The sequence below is a fragment of the Equus przewalskii genome, chromosome 10, assembly GCF_037783145.1.
Source record: "Equus przewalskii isolate Varuska chromosome 10, EquPr2, whole genome shotgun sequence".
NCBI classification, from domain to species: Eukaryota; Metazoa; Chordata; class Mammalia; order Perissodactyla; family Equidae; genus Equus; species Equus przewalskii.
In genome coordinates, this window is record NC_091840.1 from 1,555,449 (window position 1) to 1,570,147 (window position 14,699).

General features: G+C 44.3%; 1 protein-coding gene across 1 annotated transcript in view; it reads left to right on the forward strand.

Annotated features, from left to right (window-relative positions):
* The window catches only part of NPLOC4 (NPL4 homolog, ubiquitin recognition factor), a 70,654-nt gene that overhangs the window by 34,103 nt on the left and 21,852 nt on the right, over positions 1-14,699 (forward strand). Inside the window, exon 12 of the mRNA XM_070561331.1 lies at positions 2,086-2,246. Coding sequence (XP_070417432.1) covers positions 2,086-2,246 — 161 coding nt within the window. The remainder of the gene's footprint in view (positions 1-2,085; positions 2,247-14,699) is intronic.

Consider the following 14,699-nt stretch of genomic DNA (forward strand, 5'->3'; position numbering starts at 1 on the left):
TCGTGTCTGTCTACCCCTTCCCTCAAGAGCTTCTCTAGTGTGACACTTTCAGAGAGAAAGAGTACTGATTGTGTGTGATGTTTGCTCACGTGAACCTCAAGGATCTGGTGGGGGCAGATGCATCACAGAGCCCGTTCACACTCCCTGCCACAACACTATGTCTGTGTCTTGGTCATTTGGGGCATCCATTTCTCTGGGTTGTGAAAGTTACTTTCTGAGGCTGCATCTCAGACTCAGTTGCAGCTGAGTTCTTCCTGTCACGGCCCCTTTCCGTCCCACGTGTGAGTTTCCTGACACGCTGATTTGGGAGGGGAATGGTGCTTAACTTATCTGGCCTCCTTTGTATCTCAGCAATTATTAGGTTTCTGGCAAGGGTGAGTAAACCTGTCAGGACCGGATTTCTTGCTCCTCCACATGGAAAAGTAGAGCTTGCGCTTCTCAGTGAATCTGTCTTTGGAGGCTATCCATGTGGACTCATTTTGCTTTTTTTTTTTTTAGCAGCTTTCAGTTTTACGTGTACTGCTTTCCACTTTTCTCTGGTTCTCAAAGGCCAGGTTTCCTCTTTCTCTAATGACCTATCACACTTCAATGATCAATTTAAAAACCAGTGCAGGTTTACAGTGCCCAAAGTAGAACAGTGGCCAGACACACATCCCGTGGGCAGCTCCTCCCCGCTCCTCCGTGACCTTCACCTCTGCTCCTTCTAAACCAGTGCTCACTTGAGGTCGACGTTCATATCCCCGAACTCGCCAGAGGCTGAAGCGCCCTGTGTTTGACTCCTCAATGTTAATCAGTGGTCGTTGCCCAGGCTTGGCCACCTCTCTCGAGTTTGGGAGTGAGGGCCGGGGAGAAGGTACTAGACTTGGTTGCCGAGTGGGCCTTTGGAGCCCAGTTTGACTCAGCATTTGGAAGCCAGCTGCTTTTGGCCTCTGGTGTGCAGAGTGGAGCAGACAGCAGGCCCCTGGCTGGTCCCCACTGGAGGCTGGCTCTGCCCCCGTCCTTCACATTTTCTGATTGCTTGGCCATCAGGTCTGGTTTCTAATAAATGTTTGAAAGCCAGACAGTCAAAATTTCTGTTGCCTCGTCAATAACTTAATTCTATTTTTGTCAAAGAAACTAAAGCAGAGATCTTGGGCGGCGAGGGGTTTAGGTCTCCAAAGCCTGGATTCTGGAAACACATTTGTCTGCGGTCGGAGTTGGCCGTCTGCACGGTCTGGTCTTGTCTCTTGCAAGGACTGAGGACCTGCCTTTCACAGCATGGCCCATCCTTCTCACTTCAGGTTCTTGTCTCACCCAGCTTCCTGCTCGGCTTAACTTGATCAGATTGTTCCCTCTCAGCAGCTTTTTGCACTACCCTTGCCCCTGATTTGAGTCACATTGGAGATTTTTATGGAGTGGGTCCGAGAGAGGTAAAGAGTGAAAGGTGTGGAGGGTGATGCATGGTGCAGCGAAAGCGGCACATGTGGGATTGTCAGGAGACTAGGGCGGGGGGGTCCCTGTGCTGCCTATGACCCTGTGGTGGCATCTCTACCCCCTACATGTGGTGACTAAATGATGCTGTGGCTCTGCAGGTCTCCATGAGGTGGAGACCGCTGTACGTGCAGTACAAGTACTGGCGTTGTTTGTGCTGAAAATGGTTTCGGTCTTGTTCTTCCGCCCTCCACTTCTGTACCTCCACATCCCTCCGTCACTCAAGAATGGGAGTTTGCTGGAATGTGGGGCTCTGTTTGTTGTTCATGCCGCTGGTGTAATTAAAAACCAAAAGCCCAATTACTTGATGACGCGAAGCTTAGTTCTGCGCAGATATTGGAGAATGTTTAACAGTCTTGTTTCTCAGTTCTGAGAGAACATGTCATTGTTGGGACCTGTTTGAGGAGCTGCAGTGGCATCTCTGTGCCCTGCATTCAAGGCCATATGCTCAAGCTACTCATAAAATTGCCATCAAACATTTTTGAATTCTTACCCAAGCCAAACTTGGGAATTTGTTTGTTCTGTTGGACTGAAGTGAAGAGTAACAGATGTGGACTTGTGTTGAATATCTGTTGATGTCCTTTGAATATCTCATCGAAGGTCTCTCTCTTGCAGGTGGTCCCGACAACCAGGTCCATTTTGAAGGGTACCAGGTGTCCAATCAGTGCATGGCGCTGGTCCGTGATGAGTGCCTGCTGCCGTGCAAGGACGCCCCTGAGCTCGGCTATGCCAAGGAGTCCAGCAGCGAGCAGTATGTGCCTGATGTGTTCTATAAGGTAACACTGTGATGGTACGAAAAGAATTAAGTGGATGGAGAGCAGTGTGAACACTGACCGGGCTTGGGCTTTACTAATTTTGGTACATTGTGCCATATTAGCTGTTTGTCAGCTGTGGTTGGTTAAAGCCCAGCTTGTGAGTAAAGCCATTCCATCACATTCCTGGGGCTTGTTATTAGCTACTGAGGCTTTTATGATGTTAGAGCTTATAGCCGGAAGTGGAAAGAACATGTGCTGGGTTTGGGATATGTAACACAGTTCAAACCATTGCGACGTGGAATTACAGGTTCTAGAAGTGAGAAGATGGTGTGTGTCGGGGCCTCCCAGGAGTGAGACAGGGCTGTGTGGCTGCAGTCAGGCTGAGCTACAACATAGATAATTGTCCATTTCTTTTTTTTTTTTTAAAGATTTCAAATTTTTTTTCCTAAGCCCCCCCAGTACATAGTTGTCTATTTTTAGTTGTGGGTCCTTCTATTTGTGGCATGTGGGATGCCGCCTCAGTGTGGCCTGATGAGTGGTGCCATGTCCGCGCCCAGGAGTCGAACTGGTGAAACCCTGGGCCGCTGCAGCAGAGTGCTCGAACTTAACCACTTGGTCCGGGGGCCAGCCCTGGTACTTGTCCATTTCTCAATCTTTGTTTCTTGTGAAAGCTATTAAACTATTTTTATTGAAAAATGTTGTCTAGTTTGAACATGTAGGAGTTAGGTGCTTCCCTGTAGGACTGGAGACACACTTCTCATCCTCAGCTCGGGAGTTGGTCCTGGTCGTGATCAAGGCTCCTTCTGGTTCCCAATCCAGGCAGACCTGGGTTTCCATCTGGCAGTGCTCTGCTGCCTGGAGGACTCCAATATTTCTTACAGTGCAGGGCAGCTTTTGTATGTCTGAGTGTTTTCTCTTCATTTTGAAGGATATTTTCGCCATGTAAAGAATTCTAGATTGACGGTTTTGCTCCACTGTTTCCTCACTCACAGTGTTTCCAACAGGAAGTCGGCTGTCCTCATATGTTCCTCTGTCCGTAGTGTGACTTTTCCTGCTGGCTGCTGTTTAGATCCTTTCTTTATCCCTGGTTTTTAGCAATTTGATGATGATGTGCCTGCGTGGCTCTCCTCCTGTGTCCTCTGTCTGGGGTTTGTTGAGCGTCTGGGGTCTCTGAGCTGGTAGTGTTCTTTTTGGCTGTAGTGCTTGTTTTCTCTTGCTGCCTTGACCAGTTGCTGTAGACTTGGTGGCTGTCAGCAGCACCCGTTTGTCCCTCGCAGCTCTGTGGCCAGGAGTCGGGGCACAGCTCAGCTGCCTGCTCTGCTCAGGGCTGTCCAGGCCACAGCGCGTCAGCGGGGGCTTTGGTTTGATCTGAGGTCCAATGTGCTGGCAGCTCTTGGTCACGTGGTGCCTGGCCCGGGCGGTTCAGGATGGCAGTTTGCTGCTTCTCTCTTAAGGCCCAGGAGCGCCTGTCTCTGACTTCTGCCACCAACACGAGCTGTGCGGGCCCCTGTCCTTTGATTGGGCCCATCTGGGTGATCAAGGTCCTCTCCGGATCCCGAGGTCAGTTGATCAGTAACCTTTATTACACCTGCTGAATCCCTTTGCCATGCAAGGGACCTCATTCACGGGCATGATTTCTCATCATGTTCACAGCCCTCGGGAGGAGGGTGGGAAACATTTCAGGACCGTTTTCAGAATTCTGCCTTTGACAGCCATTCAGGTTTTTTTGATTGTTTCCTCTCCTCTGGGGACTTTAATCACCTGTGTGCATTTGGCTGCTTGAAGTTGTCCCACAGCTCGTTGACGCTCCATTCGTTTTATTTCGTCTGGGTTTTTTCTGTTTCATGTTGGATAGTTTCTATTCCTACGTCTTTCAGTTTATTCATCATTACTCCTGTGATGTCTATCTGCTGTTAATCCCATCTAGTGTATTGTTCATCTCAGATGCTCAGATGTTGTAGTTTTCATTGGTAGAAGTTTAATTTGACCTTTTTTTTTTTTTTTTTTGGTGAGGAAGATTGTCCCTGAACTAACATCTGTGCTAATCTTCCTCTGTTTTATGTGGGATGCTGCCACAGTGTGGCTTGATGAATGGTGCTAGGTCTGCACCTGGGATCTAAACCTGTGAATCCTGGGCTGCTGAAACGGAGTGCACAGACTTAATCATTAGGCCACTGTGCCAACTCCTAATTTGACATTTTTATGTTTCAACTTAACTTTTTGAACATGTGGGATACATTTATAATGACTCTTTTGGTGTATTTTTAGATTTGGTCTGTCATTTCTGGATCAGATTTGATTGGTTGATTTTTTTTTTCCTCCTAATTATGAGTTGTAGTCATGTTATTTTAAGGTCCTTGTGTCCAACATTTTTATCATCTGTGGGTTTACAGCTATTGTCTGTTTCTTCTTTGGATTGTCTGTCTTTCCTCTTCATGTGTTTAGTAAGTTTTTGTTGTGTGCTGGTCATGGTGTATTAAAAAACTCGTAGATGCCAGGGCCAGCTCGGTGATGTAGTGGTTAAGTTTCCATTCTCTGCTTTGGTGTCCCGGGGTTCATGGGTTTGGATCCTGGGCACGGACTTACACACCACTTGTCAAACCATGCTGTGGCTGCATCCCACATACAAAATAGAAGACTGGCACAGATGTTAGCCCAGGGCCAATCTTCCTCACCAAAAAAACCCAAAAAACCCCACTGTGGATCTCAGAGGGTCCTTCCACCAGAGAGGGCTTTCCTGTCCTCCAGTGGGGGAACGGGGTGGTGGGCTGTCTGCCTACATTGAAGTAGTACTTAGCTGGGTCAGATCTGACTTGTGTTTGGGTAAGACTGAGTCTACTGCTGATTCTTGCCTTTTCATATGGTGTTGTCCTCCAGAGTTTCCACATGAGAGCCCTTTGTAAGAGGACGGTGGGACTGAGATCTTTGTCTCTTCAGCCCTGAAAGACTGGGAGATTTAGTCCCATTCATGTTTCCAGCTTGGCTGCTGCCTCATGCGGTTTAAACATGTGGACCCCCCACCCCGTATACCTCACAAGTTGTGCATTGTCTTGAGGCAGGGAGTGGCGCTGTGTGTGAAGCCGCAGTCTCTGCTGGGCACGTTTCCCTGAACTCAGGCTCTTAGCACCCAGGAGTGGTGAGAGTCTCAGTGTCACTGATCGCTTTCTCAAGTCTTCATCGCTGGCCTGTTTGGTTTCCAGGCCCCTTCTGTCAGCAGGTCTTCGTGGCCTAACCACGGTGAGGTGACAGGGGCTGTCACCTGCCCTTCAGGTGCTCAGCCTCCCACACGTCTCAGAGCTGAACAGTATTTTGTGGGGGAACCGGGCTTATACTTAAGGCCCCTGACCTCCGGTTTTGTAGGTCCAGCCCACCCCACCACCTACTAAAAGCGTTGCTGCTCTCTCTTCTCCCGCCACTGGCTCTGTGTGACCCAGCCAAATGCAGGTCTTCAGTCCAGCATCAGTATATCGCCCGGGGAACACTGTCTGCTACCCTCTGAACAGTTTCCCCCTTGGGGGGGGTTTGGTCAGTTTAATCCTCAGTAATCTTTGTTGGTTCCACAGTTAACTACTTTAAAAATGCAGTTTTTATAATGTATTTTTCTCTTGTAAGTGGGAGCCTTACCTGCCATGACCTCTTGTATCCTATTAGGAAGGGGAAGTCCGGATATCTTTTTAACATTCTTGCCCACTTTTGAAATATTTTATTGTTCCTGATCATGTTTCTGTTCTTGAATTTTCCTTGCAGTTCTTTGATAACTAAGAAGGAGCTTGCTTTCATTCTAGTAATGTGGCCCTCATTTGCCTGTAAGTCCACAGCGGGACCCGCAGGAATTATAGTTGCTGGCTTCCGACGTGCTACCTGCTTTCTAAGAACTTTACAGGTCTCTCTCTAGCCCTCGGCAGCCGCGGAGTTCAGTGGCGCTGTGGTGTTGTTGTTATTATCTTCATTGCCATCCTCCCTATTTTCCACTTGAGGAGATGGAGGCTCAGAGAAGTTAGCGCAGCCGGCAGACGGGAGAGGCGCGGGTGGAAGCTGCTCTGACGACAGAGTCGGGGCTGCCAGCACTCTGTGAGGGCCTCGAGGCCCTGTAAACAGTTTAAAAGTGGAATACTTCAAGTACTCAGTTGAATGTTTTAGTGGCCTAACAAATGGAGAATTCTAGAATGGATAAAAAATCCTGTTTGGTGAGCCAAATACCCCGCATGAAACTTGGCCCAAAGCTTTCCCTCTTTCTGCTATCTCTGCTGACTCTTTCTAGTTAAGCACAAAGCTTTGGAATTGATTCCCTTTCCAGATGTTTTCATTCCCAGGAATGTGTGTTCTAAAATAACCTGCTGAGAGAGGCTTGAAGGCAGCACTTGCAGAATAGAGCTCCTCCTGGTACCGTTGTTAGTGTCTCTGACATTCTTTCCATAAATGAACGAATGTCCACACTGATGAGAGTTTCTCTTGCCCCAAGTATATTTAGACACTGTGTTTATGAAGAAAATAATTTTAAACAATTGATACCAATATTGATGACTTTTGTCAAGACAGTTCTCTAGAGTGAATGACATTTAAATCAGTTTAATTCCTTGATGATTTTTCAGTATGGTGTAATGTTTTTCTTGTTCCTTTTTGTTGTATTGATGTTTATTTTCATTAGAATGAATTTCTTACCAGGCATATTTTGTAAAGGTTTAATTCATCATGATCTGTTTTTAAATTGTTTCTATTGTGAAACAGCCTACGTATAAAAGAGTCAATAAAATATGTAAATAAGAATAATAAAACACACATGTCTTCGTCCTTGAGAAAGGGCGTATCACCAGCACCAGAAAAGCCTTTGGGAGCCCCTCCCCAACGTGTTCATCCTTCCTTTGCTTTTCTTGTTCTTTTTACCAGGTATATGTATCCTTGTACGCCTTTTTGGACTGTATTTAAATGGGACCACATATGATATTATTTCTTCTGTGACCTTCCCTCGTGTTCTGTGTATTGATTCTGAGCTGCATCCGTGTGGATCTGTGCTGCTGGAAGAGCTTCATCTTCCCCATGTGTGGGACATATCACAGTCTGGCTTGTTCTGCTTGTGCTGGGTGCGCCCCTGGCGTGTAGGTTTCTGCTTCTGTGAGTAGCTCTGCTGTTGAACTCTGGTCTCTCAATCCTGGCACACATTGTGCGAGTTTCTCTGAGTCCTGGAGGCTGGCATGGAATTGCTAGGAGGTGGCATTTGTGGTGTTGTGTTTGACCAGGTACCAGCAGGTGATGAGAGTTCCCGTTTCTCCACATCCTCGCCAACACTTGATGTTGTCAAGTAGTGTCTTGACATGTAAACATGTACTTCTTCAATCACTAATGAGGCTAAACTTTTTTTTCTTTCTACTGAGGAAGATTTGCCCTGAGCTAACATCTGTTGCCAATCTTCCTCTTTTTGTCTGTGAGCCACTACCACAGCATGGCCACTGACAGATGAGTGGTGTAGGTACATGCCCGGGAACCAAACCTGGGCCACCAAAGTGGAGAGCGCCGAACTTAACCACTAGGCCACTGGAGCTGGCCCTGAACATTTTTAATTATACCAAGTTTTCCTGATTGTAGTATCTATTGTTGAGGATTATCTCCTGTGGCCATTATACCGTGTCCAAGATATCCAGGTCAAAATTTGATTGTCTAGTTTCTTTAAAATGATTTGAATCTTTCAGCAGTTTTTTAATTGATGCATGCACTTGTAGCCATTGTTTTATTTATTTTTATTTATTTATTTTTTTATTGAGTTATTGATAGGTTACAATCTTGTGAAATTTCAATTGTACATTAATGTTTGTCGGTCATGTTGTAGGTGCACCACTTTACCCTTTGTGCCCACCCCCCACCCCACCTTTCCCCTGGTATCCACTAAACTGTTCTTAGTCCATAATTTTAAATTCCTCATATGAGTGGAGTCATACACAGATTATCTTTCTCTCGCTGGCTTGTTTCACTTAACATAATTCTCTCAAGGTCCATCCATGTTATTGCAAATGGAATGATTTTGTTCTGTTTTGCAGCTGAGTAGTATTCCATTGTATATATGTACCACATCTTCTTTATCCATTCGTCTGTTGCTGGACACTTAGGTTGCTTCCACGTCTTGGCTATTGTAAACAGTGCTGCAGTAAACATTGGGGTGCACAGGACTTTTGGGATTGCTGGCTTCAGGCTCTTTGGATAAATACCCAGTAGTGGGATGGCTGGATCGTATGGTAGTTCTATTTTTAGTTTTTTGAGGAATCTCCATACTGTTTTCCATAGTGGCTGCACCAGTTTGCATTCCCACCAGCAGTGTATGAGGGTTCCTTTTTCTCCGCAACCTCTCCAACATTTGTTGCTATTAGTTTTAGATATTTTTGTCATTCTAACGGGTGTAAGGTGATATCTTAGTGTAGTTTTGATTTGCATTTCCCTGATGATCAGCGATGATGAGCATCTTTTCATGTGCCTATTGGCCATCCATATATCTTCTTTGGAGAAATGTCTGTTCATGTCTCCAGCCCATTTTTTGATTGGGTTGTTTGATGTTTTGTTGTTGAGTTGCGAGAGTTCTTTATATATTACGGATATTAAGCCTTTGTCAGATATATGACTTGCAAATATTTTTTCCCAGTTAGTGGGTTGTTTTTTTGTTTCAATCCTGTTTTCATTTGCCTTGAAGGAGCTCTTTAGTCTGATGAAGTCACATTTGTTTATTATTTCTATTGTTTCCCTTCTCTGAGAAGGCATGGTGTCCGAAAAGATCCTTTTAATACTGATGTCAAAGAGTGTACTGCCTACGTTTTCTTCCAGAAGCCTTATGGTTTCAGGTCTCACCTTTAGGTCTTTAATCCATTTTGAGTTTATTTTGGTGAATGGTGAAAAAGAATGGTCAATTTTCATTCTTTTACATGTGGCTTTCCAGTTTTCCCAGCACCATTTGTTGAAAAGACTTTCTTTTCTCCATCGTATGCCCTCAGCTCCTTTGTCAAAGATAAGCTGTCCATAGATGTGTGGTTTTATTTCTGGGCTTTCAATTCTGTTCCATTGATCTGTGCACCTGTTTTTGTACCAGTACCATGCTGTTTTGATTACTGTAGCTTTGTAGTATGTTTTGAAGTCAGGGATTGTGATGCCTCCCGTTTTGTTCTTTTTTCTCAGGATTGCTTTAGAAATTCAGGGTCTTTTGTTGCCCCCTTGAATTTTAGGATTCTTTGTTCTAATTCTGTAAAGAATGTCATTGGGATTCTGATTGGGATGGCGTTGAATCTGTAGATTGCTTTAGGTAGAACGGACATTTTAACTATGTTTATTCTTCGAATCCATGTACATGGAATGTCTTTCCATCTTTCCATCTCCTTATGTCGTCATCCAATTCTCTCAGAAAGGCCTTGTAATTTTCATTATATAGGTCCTTCACTTCCTTAGTTAAGTTTACCCCAAGGTATTTTATTCTTTTTGTTGCGATTGTGAATGGTATTGTATTCTTGAGTTCTTTTTCTGTTGGTTCATTACTGGAGTATAGAAATGCTACTGATTTATGCAAATTGATTTTATACCCTGCAACTTTGCTGTAGTTGTTGATTACTTCTAACAGTTTTCCAATGGATTCTTTGGGGTTTTCTATATATAAGATCATGTCGTCTGCAAACAGCGAGAGTTTCACTTCTTCCCTCCCTATTTGGATTCCTTTTATTCCTTTTTCTTGCCTGATTTCTCTGGCCAGGACCTCCAGTACTATATTAAATAAGAGTGGTGATAGAGGGCATCCTTATCTCGTTCCTGTTTTCAGGGGGATGGGGTTCAGTTTTTGCCCATTGAGTATGATGTTGGCTATGGGTTTGTCGTACATGGCCTTTATTATGTTGAGGTAGTTCCCTTCTATGTGTAGCCATTGTTTTATTGTTGTTTATATTATTCCTACCAAATCTAAAGTTTTAAACAGCTTTGTCGAGATGTAATTCGCATACCATACAATTCACCCATGTAAAGGGCACAGTTCAGTGGTGTGTGGTGTATTCACAGGGTTGTGTGGCCATTACCACAATCTAATTTTGGAACATCTTTGTTTCCCAAAGAAGAAACCCTGCATCCCTTAGCTGTCCTGCCCTAATCCTCCCATCCTTCTCTGCTCCTGGCAGCCACCAGTCTGCTTTCTGTCTGCAGGTTTGCCTGATGGAATCCTACAATATGTGGTCTTTTGTGACTGGCTTCTTTCACCACTTAGCATAATATCTTCAAGGTTTATCATGTTTGTAGCATGTAGTACTTTATTCTTTTTGTTGCCGATAACATTCAGTTGTGTGCGAGTAGCATATCACCTGTGGGGCACAGTGGACCACTGCGAGAACACCCAGAAGCTGAGGAGCTCTGAGGCCTCGTCCTGAGAAGTGACTTATGAAGCTGGAGACGGCCTAACTTGTAACCAAGAATTCACTTCCTCGCAGATAGGAGTAAGGGCCGAATTACTGTCTGGAATTAGGTCATTCATATTGTTGTGTGTGTGTTAATAGGGTGATGGGGAGAGAAGCGCTGGCAGGTGAAAGGAGCGGAGTGGGCGTCTGTTTGCACGGCAGTGGTTTTGTCCTTGCTCTTGGTCTCCTCCTCAACTCTTTGGAATGAAGGCTTTATTTCTGCTTGTGAATTAGCACTGCTCTCAGTTTGAGGGGCCGTGGGGTCTCCAGGAGCTGGGGCGGGAGACTCGGAAGCCTCATTGGAAAAGCTGGGCCAGCAAGTAGAGGTCTGTGTCCTAAGGCTTCAGCGTGCTTTTCCTGTCAACTGTGTATCCGGAAGTGCTAGCGGAACAAAGGATGGCAGCTCTGCTGTGTCTGCTCCTTTCTGACTACGTATTGTGGTTGAGGGACGAAGTCAGACTTGCCTGACAGGTCCGATGACCTCTCCGACTTGGCGCGGTAAAGGAGCTAATAGGAAGGGGTGCTCCATATCAGTCTTGTAAGGAAATGTTTCCTAAGCCCTCATTTAGGAACTGTTGTTCTCTCCCCTACCACCCCCTGGGCGATTTAATAAAAAATTATCTGATTTGATAGCGCAGACCTCACCCTCAGACAGATCCTCTTTGTACATCAGGTACTTAAAAGATAAATCGTGGGCCAGCCCCATGGCTGAGTGGTTAAGTTTGTGTGCTCTGCTTCAGTGGCTCAGGGTTTTGCTGGTTCGGATCCTGGGTATGAATATGGCACTGCTCATCAGGCCATGCTGAGGTGGCGTCCCACATAGTACAACTAGAAGGACCTACAACTAGAATATTACAACTATGTACTGGGGGCTTTGGGAAGCCCCTTTGAGAAGAAGAAGAAAAAACAAGAAGACTAGCAATAAATGTTAGCTCAGGTGCCAAAAAAAAAAAGACAAATCATTAGGGTTTTAAAAAAAATTTTTTTTATTGAGCTAACATTATATAAATTTCAGATGTATATCATTATATTTTGATTTCTGTCTAGATTACATCCTGTTCGCCCTCCTCCCTTCCCCTCTGGTAACCACCAGTCCAGTCTCTGTATCTGTGTGTGTGTTGTTGTTGTTGTCTTTATCTTCTATTTATGAGTGAGATCATATAGTATTTGACTTTCTCCCTCTGACTTATTTTTCTTAGCATAATACCCTCAAGGTCCATCCATGTTGTGGCAAATGGCAAGATTTTATCTTTTTTATGGCTGAGTAGTATTCCATTGTGCACATATACCGCATCTTCTTTATCCATTCCTCCCTTGATGGACACTTAGGTTGTTTCCGAGTCTTCGCTATTGTGAATAATGCCTCAGTGAACATACGGGTGCATGTATCTTTGCGCATTTGTGTTTTCATGATTTTTGGATAAATACCCAGCAGTGGGATAGCTGAATCATATGGTAGCTCTATTCTTAACTTTTTGAGAAATTTCCCTACTGTTTTCCATAGTGGCTGCACCAGTTTGCACACCCACCAGCAGTGTATGAGGGTTCCCTTTTCTCCACATCCTCTCCAACACTTGTTATTTCTTGTCTTGTTAATTATAGCCATTCTGATAGCTGTGAGGTGGTATCTCATTGTAGTTTTGATTTGTATTTCCCTAATAATTAGCGTTGGTGAACATCTTTTCTTGTGCCTGTTTGCCTCTGTATATCTTTTTTGGAAAAATGTCTGCTCAGAGCTTTTGCCCATTTTTTAATCGGGTTGTTAGTTTTTTTGTTGTTGAGATGTGTGAGTACTTTGTATATTTTGGATATTAGCCTCTTATTATATATGTGATTTGCAAATATCTTCTCCAGATTGTTAGATTGTCTTTTCATTTTGTTGATGGTTTACTTTGCTGTGCAGAAGCTTTTTAATTTGATGTAGTCCCATTTGTTTATTTTTCCTGTTGTTTCCCTTGTGTGGTCAGACATGGTATTTGAAAATATGCTGCTAAGACTGATGTCAAAGAGCATACTGCCTATGTTTTCTTCTAGAAGTTTCATGGTTTCAGGTCTTCATTCAGGTCTTTAATCCATTTTGAGTTAATTTTTGTATATCGTGTAAGATAATGATCTACTTGCATTCTTTTGCATGTGGCTGTCCAGTTTTCCCAGCACCATTTATTGATGAGACTTTCCTTTCTCCATTGTATGTTCTTGGCTCCCTTGTCAAAAATTAGCTGTCCGTAGACTCATGTCTTTATTTCTGGGCTCTCGATTCTGTTCCAAAAGAATAAGCGTTCGGTTTAAATCATTATTAAACTTTCAGACATCAAATCTCACCATGCTACGAATAGATATGAGGATTAGCTATTTCTCCCCAAAGTTCCTATCTTATAAGATGTATTTATAATGTTATGTTTTGTAATAGAAAATCAGTGTTTTGACTAATTTTTAGAACCTGAGACCTGGTGGTTCTGATGGCCCTATCCTGAACATTTGGACAATGGTTTCATTTAACCCTTTTATTTATTTATTTATTTTTATTTATTATTATTTTTAAGAGTTTATTTTTTTCCTTTTTCTCCCCAAAGCACTCCTGGTACATAGTTGTATATTTTTAGTTGTAGATCCTTCTAGTTGTGGCATGTGGGATGCCGCCTCAGCGTGGCTTGAGGAGCGGTGCCATGGTCACACCCAGGACCTGAACCGGTGAAACCCTGGGCTGCCGCAGTGGAGCACACAAACTTAACCACTCGGCCACCGGGCTGGCCACTCGTTTAACCCTTTTAGAAAAGCCTGCTGGTCTGTGGGCAATGACAGAACCTGGTGTCCTCATTGAAAAGCTCAACGTGTGTTTTACATCTCAGGTTCTTCACGCGGACTCTCTGGCACTGGTAGCAGGGGACTTAGCAGTAATGTGGGCCTGGTTCAACCCCAGCACATGCTCAGGAAACCCTTTCATGCATAATATGAACGAACACATCACTTCACATTAATCAAACTGCCATCTGTTTCTCTGTTTTCAAAGTTTTTAAAATAAAATGCATTTAAGGAATAAAAATCACATAATACTAAATGCCGGAGTTTAATGACCAGAACATTCCTGTGGGCTGTGAAGTTCCCTGGACTCACCTCTCTGCTTCCGTCTCCTTTTCTACCCCCTCAAGAGATGACTGCTATCTTTAGTGTCAAGCACAATTTCCTTGCTTTCCTTCCTAGTTTTCCCTCATATGTTTGTTTTCCTAACCCAGGTCCTGTTAGTTTTGCGTGCTGTTGCACTTGATGGAGGAGAAATCGTGCTCTTCCTGACCCTCAGAGACTTGTGTGTTCACTTACCGTTCTGTTGCCTAAGACCCGTGTGTGGTGGTCATTCACGTCAGCTGTTGCACAGCGCCCCACCACGAGCAGGGCAGTTGTACAGAATTAAACTCCACCCGTGTACAAGTGCCACATTCACCATTCAGAGTTTCCGATGGTATTTCGTCGAGTGTGACTTGCACTGGCCTGATTAGAAGTGAGCTTGAGCTCCTTTCTCCTGTGAAGTGCATGTTCAAGTCTGTTTCCTGTTTTTTTCCTTGGGTGGTTTTGTCTTTCTTTAATTGATTTCTGGGAGTTCTCTATATATTCTGCATCCTAACCCTTTGTCAGTTAGCTGTGTCCCAGCTCTCAGCACAGCTTCTCTTTTCACGGTCGTAGTGTCTTTTGATGTAGAAGGCTTACGTTTCAGTGTAGTCAGCTTTGAGACTCTCGTCTTTATGGTTTGGCATTTTGAATCATGAAGATAGTCTGTTATCTTGTCTTCTACAAGGTTTGTAATTTTGTCTTACATGTTTGGGTTCTTAGTCCACCTGGAATTGTTTTAAATGTGTGGTGTGAGGTAGGGGCCCAGCTCCTTTGGTAGTTTTTTAACCATATGGATAATGAACTGTCTGAACACCGTGTGTGGAAAAGAACCCTCCTCTTTCCCTGGTTGTCCGCGGTGCTTCTGTGTCATCAGTTGTGTCCGTGGTCCTGGGTGTTTCTGTACTCCGTGCTGTCCCTTTGGTCAGTTTCCTCAGCAGCACCATGCCGTGCTCTCAGTCAC